General features: G+C 44.0%; 1 protein-coding gene across 1 annotated transcript in view; it reads left to right on the top strand.

The window, feature by feature from the left end:
* The window catches only part of cenpp (centromere protein P), a 104830-nt gene extending 99360 nt beyond the window's left edge, over positions 1-5470 (top strand). Inside the window, exons 7-9 of the mRNA XM_084062786.1 lie at positions 2932-3011; positions 3224-3315; positions 4755-5470. Coding sequence (XP_083918912.1) covers positions 2932-3011; positions 3224-3315; positions 4755-4870 — 288 coding nt within the window. The 3' untranslated portion in view covers positions 4871-5470. The remainder of the gene's footprint in view (positions 1-2931; positions 3012-3223; positions 3316-4754) is intronic.
* Positions 5471-6047: the final 577 nt, after the last annotated feature.

Genomic DNA, 6047 nt, shown 5'->3' with positions numbered 1-6047 from the left:
GCGCAGACACACACACACACACACACACACACACACACACACACACACACACACACACACACACACACACACACACACACACACACACACACAGAATAGTTACTTTACCAGCAGTTATTTGTCACGCTGCAGAAACTCTCCTCCTGTGATCTCTGAAGAGACCAATAGTACTGTGTGTGTGTGCGTGCGCGTAGCAGGATGATGGATCAGGATTTGATAGTGGTTAAGAGAGAGAATGAAAGAGAATAGAGGAAGAAAGAGAGAGAAAGAGAATACACGAGGCAGAGAAAGAGTTGAAGTTATGGAAACAATGTCTCTAAGATAGAAAGAGAGAAGCGTAAAGAGACAAGACCCCACTAACTGAGAGATGAAGAGAGAGAGAGGGGGGGTTACATGCTCATAATGACTAGAAGATGTTGGTGTACTCTGTTGAAGAACAGAGAGAGAACAAAGGAAGGAGAGAGAGAGAGAGATGAGGTTGTATTTATTACTTGGTGTGTTCAAGTCTTCTATTTAAACCACTTAAAAGTTTTTGTTTGTTTTTTTCAAGCTTGCTTTGAAAATAAGGCGTTCCCTGCCCCAGTTTAGATCTGGAGCGATTATCCTCTAGTGTGAGCGGTTCAAAGATCCAACTTTAACCCTCCCCATTTGCGCAAAGGACGGTCAGGGGCCGTCTAGATGGTTTTCACACAGGTTTGATATTTATCTGGAACGGCGGCATGGAAGTGAATGAGAGGACTTTTGGCACGGCGACCGGTCCTAACAACCTGTGCAGCTGAGCCTGTGGCAAGGCGACTGTTTATAATGTGTCTTCTCGGACATATTACAACCTTGTCGTCACCACTGCAAGTTTAACCCGGCTCATTGTCTCCGCCAGGCCGAAAGGCATGGCGAGAGAGTATGTTTTTCCCCCTGTCCGTCCGTCCGTGTGTCCGTCCGTCTGTCCTTCTGTCTGCGAGCAGCTAATCTCCGGCACCGTTGGCCCTGTTGCTGTGAAACTGCGCACACACACTCCCTGGATGCCACAGCAGAACCTCTGCCCCACATTTTTCAGATCAGCCTGTCATAGCGACACCAGGAGGCCGACTTTTGCAAAACACATTCTTTGATATTGCTCCGACAGATTTTGTCCAAAAAACACGCAAATCGGTACACAGTATCTCTATAGTCATGTGATCAACACGGATCTGTCCGATTTCCCATATTCCATCCTGATTGGCTAAGATTGGCTTCCAAAGTTTGCAGGATTGGTTCATTTTGAACAAAATGCCGCAAATCATGAAGGCAGCATGCGATTTCCGTGAAATCTTCCACGGAAATTCCCACTTGGCCCAGGAAGAAATGCCACCCTTTTCACATTGGCCTGTTATAGCGCCACCAGCAGGTCTAATTTAGCAAACCACATTTTTGGAACAAAATGAATGAATCATGAATAATAATAATAATAATAATGTTTATTGTCCCCAAGGGGAAAATTGTCTTCACAAGGTCTGTTCGTTAATAACAACATAACAAAAACAACATATCACAAGACAAAGACATGAGGTCCCCATTGTACACAGAAAACCCTCCTATGGACGGGGCAGTTGGTTTAATGCCGTGATGGCTGAGGGGACAAAACTCCTGCTAAAACGAACCTTATTCCACTTTAAGGTTCTGTATCTCCGTCCAGATGGCATGAGGTCGAAGTAGCGATACAGGGGATGATCAGTGTCATTTGTTATTGAAAGTGCTAAGCGTGTGATGGCCTTATTGTTCATATCAGCAAGTATGGGTGTGGGAAGTCCGATGATTTTGGAGGCAATACGGGTGGTACTGTAAAGTTTGTGGACAGGCATGGACAGTATGGTAAAAAAAACAACATGCGGAACAATACAACAAAACGGGTTGAATGATGCTTTTGCTTTTGAATGCAGTGTCTGATTGCAATGAAAGGCCTAAGAAGAAATGGCACCCTTTTCACATTGGCCTATTATAGCACCACCAGGAGGCCATAATAACCTACCTGACCTGGCGGAGACTTGTGCTCCGAGGAGCACTTTTTCTAGTTTATATCTTCTACTGCTGCCGCATTGCGAAGATGTGAGATGAAATTATATGAGGTGCTGCGTTCGGGCAAGAATCCTGTAGTGTGTGATGCCGCATTATTTTTAAATCTTGTAGTGTGTGCGTGTTTAAGATCATTTTATAGGAGAATCTAGATTATCCTGTAGTGTGCCCTATGCTGTAATCTGAGCCCAGCTCAAGTATTTAGTATAAAAAGACAGACTGACTGGTTGATAGGTTTGAATGTTGCAGGCAATCGCGTGTGTGTGAGAATGGTAAACAAATGATGCATTTACTGTATATAGAGTATGTATGTATGTGTGTATCCAAAGCGTAAGTGCATTACATTCACCCATTCACATACGTTCACACACTGGCGGTGGAGTAAGCCATGCAAGGCACCAACCTGCTCATCAGGAGCAGTTAGGCTGTGTCTCCACCAAAGCATTTATTTTCTCCCCCAGCTGAAAACGCAAGGCGCTCTCCTAACAATGCTCCCAAAATATTTCAACTGTGGGTGCCCAGATAAAAACACCTGACGTGCTGACCTGAAGTGCAGAATAGACGGTCAGCACCTCGTCACAATGCTGCTGTTTCCAGCATAGCATAAATGCAAAACATACGCTGGTGCTCAGGAAAGAATGGGACACAGTGTCTTGCTCAAGGACACTTTGACGCTCACCATGGGGAAGCCAGGGATCGAACTGGGAACCTTCTAATTCCCAAGTGTCCGCTCCCCTGTGTGTGTGTGTGTGTGTGTGTGTGTGTGTGTGTGTGAGAGAGTGATTATGATGCACTGATAATGCAAATATACTGGATGTGACAGATGTTTCTCTGCTCAATACAACATAACGTAACCCCCCCCCCCCCTCTCTCTCTCTCCAGGAGAAGTATGCGCCTGTTGTATCGTTTCCTGGAGGCTGTAGGTCAGAGGTCATGACTATAAACCACCCTCAACTTCCTGGGTAAATGATGTCACTTCCTCTTCTCACCTATATTACATTTGTTACAGCTGTTCATTCATTGGTCAGTGTTGTGTCTCCTCTAGCCGTGTGCTGTTCATTCATTGGTCAGTGTTGTGTCTCCTCTAGCCGTGTGCTGTTCATTCATTGGTCAGTGTTGTGTCTCCTTTACCTGTGTGCTGTTCATTCATTGGTCAGTGTTGTGTCTCCTCTAGCTGTGTGCTGTTCATTCATTGGTCAGTGGTCGTGTCCAGAGAGGGTCATGTGACGCCTAAAATTGAGCTGCTGACCAAGGTCCCAGAGACAGGTAATATGTTTGTACTGGTCCTTCATACTGGTGTGCTGATGGATCAACGTTAAAATAATGTGAAAGAATTGCAGTAATCCACCGACTTCGGATGCTGTCAATGCAATTATCACGTTTAATCAGACTATTGATTGGTCTAAGTAGGTGAGAGACTGACCTACCGACGGGGCTCAGTAGGTGTTTTGTCGTTATTCTGTGGGTTGATGAAAGTTGAGTCAAGCACTCACCCCAAAACATGATGTACGATTCTGTGGCTATCGGTACATAACTCGGACAGCGCTGAGTCGGCTCAAGCGAACTTCGCAATGTTCTGTAGGTCAGTATCTCTTGATTAGACCAATCAATAGTCTGATTAAACGTGGGTAGGTCAGTATCTCACCTACAGTACATAGACTAATCAATAGTCTGATTAAACGTGATAATGTCCCATTCAGTGCATTGACAGCATCCGAAATGGGTGAGTAATCACACTATGTGATGTCAATATGACATCAAATACAGCATTGATTCTTACCTCTGCATCAGAATGGCTTGGTTTCATTCTTGAGGGTTATATTTCAACATTCTTGCCCAATCAGACCAATATACGAGTGTAAAAGGCCATATGTGTCATAAAATGCAGTTCTCCTCCTGCCAGAAAGCGATTGCAGCTCCTACCTTGTCACTGGAAGGTATTCTGCATCACAATGGCTTGGTTTCATTCTTGGGGGTTATATTTCATACATTATTGCCCAATCAGACAATATGCCAGTGGTTACAGTATACCTGTAAAAGGCCATAATATGCGCCATAAAATGCAGTTCTCCTCCTGCCAAAACGTTTCTGCCTCAAAATGACTATTTCATTCTTAATGATACCTATAAACCGTTAAAATAAACATGCTCTGAAAATGCACGTGGTCCACCCATCTGACCACTTAACATCCAGCTGCCGTGTTAAGTGGTCAGATGGGTGGGCTGTGAGCGCTTTCGAGATTTTCAAGTGCAGGCCCTGATCCAGAAACGGTTGAGAACCACTGAAATACAGTATGTCACACATGGTATTATATCACTTGGCTACAAAGTTTCACATGATGTCCAATGACAATGTCACATGTCATTAAGTCATATTTGTCACATGATAATGTCATCACATATGTATCACACGACAAGGAATGATGTCACATACTGTATATCACATGATATATCATGGCATGAAGTCACATGATATGACAAAATAAGTGGTATTTTGTTGCAGTTAGTGCAGCATATGAGACTTAACTGACTAATGAAATAACTGTCTGTCGATCTGTGTGTGTGTATGTGTGTGTGTGTGTGTGTGTGTGTGTGTGTGTGTGTGTGTGTGTGTGTGTGTGTGTGTGTGTGTGTGTGTGTGTGTGTGTGTGTGTGTGTGTGTGTGTGTGTGTGTGTGTGTGTGTGTGTGTGTGTGTCTGTCCTCAGCGCTCCAGATGTCTTCCAGTTTAGTGGAAGAAGCTCCACAGTCCTTCAAGTCTCTCCTGAGACTCCTCGGACCCAAAGACGCCATCGAAGCTCTGATCAAGTCTGTCAGCACTTAGATAGAGACATATTACACACGCCATGCGCACATACACTCACGCAAGCATTGCCATGCACACACTTCTGTAAGACCACTTAAAACCAGTAATAAAATGTAAACATTCAACCTGGTTCACACAATGCACACCCACAACACACAGTCACAGCTTCTCTATTCACACGTAAACACACACACAGGTCTAATCTATTCAAACTGCCAGTTAATGTAATCTTTTTATCTCACTGAGAGAAGCTGCAATTCTCTCTCTCTCTCTCTCTCACACACACACATTCTGCAAACTGACCATTGAAATAAGTATCAGTAGGCAGAATACATGTGTCCACAGAACAATACAACACAATAATTACACAACACTGATTATAATACACTTATACAAACACACTTAACCATGTTGAACCCTAGCATTCCTATTCTGGGGGAAACATCTACAAACTCACAATGCATAACCTTGAGTGAGTTTGTAGATGTCTGTCTGTTTTCGGCGAAGAGATTTGGTTTAGAGGGGGAGAGTATAAAGGGTTCAAGTGGTTCAATTGGACCATTTGGAATCAGTGCTGTGATTTGAGGCTAAAATGTAGTTAAATAAAATGTATAAGAAACAAAACATGTCTTTTCTTAATTTCGTGTCAATAAGGTACTGGTCATCGATACTGACCATGATACCAATTTTCTTTCCCCTTTTCTACTTTGTACATATCTAATTATATAAACGACAAGTTACTTCTGCGCGCCGCTGACGCTATAGCCACAGCTCTGTAATCGAGTAAACACAACGGCGACACAGATCATGTCGCGAAAACAGTAGCCACGGCCGACTTTCACAATTTACGGGTGGCGTAGGGCACCTATCATTGCTCACTCCACAGTTTCCACGTCGCTACATACTTTATTACACTCACCACATTTCGGACAAAACGGAAGGTGAATCACTTTCTTACCGTTTAGCGTGCGCACCACCGACACCGAACGGCGACGGGTTTCGCCGAAACAACACGAACGGCCGCCATTGAAACTCCGCAGCTCTCTCCGACGCCAGAAAAACAACAACACAAGCGGCTCCTTCACCTCCCCTTCACCGTGTCTTTTGCTTCCACGCTCAATTCAGGTGACTACAATGCTAATACATTCACGCTCAACCTCACAATCATAAGCTTCTCCGTTTAGTGTTTCATTAG

The sequence above is a fragment of the Gymnoscopelus microlampas genome (genome assembly GCF_963454915.1).
Source record: "Gymnoscopelus microlampas genome assembly, chromosome: 7".
NCBI classification, from domain to species: domain Eukaryota; kingdom Metazoa; phylum Chordata; class Actinopteri; order Myctophiformes; family Myctophidae; genus Gymnoscopelus; species Gymnoscopelus microlampas.
Note: the sequence above shows the minus strand (reverse complement) of the source record. Positions and strands in the feature narration are given on the sequence as shown.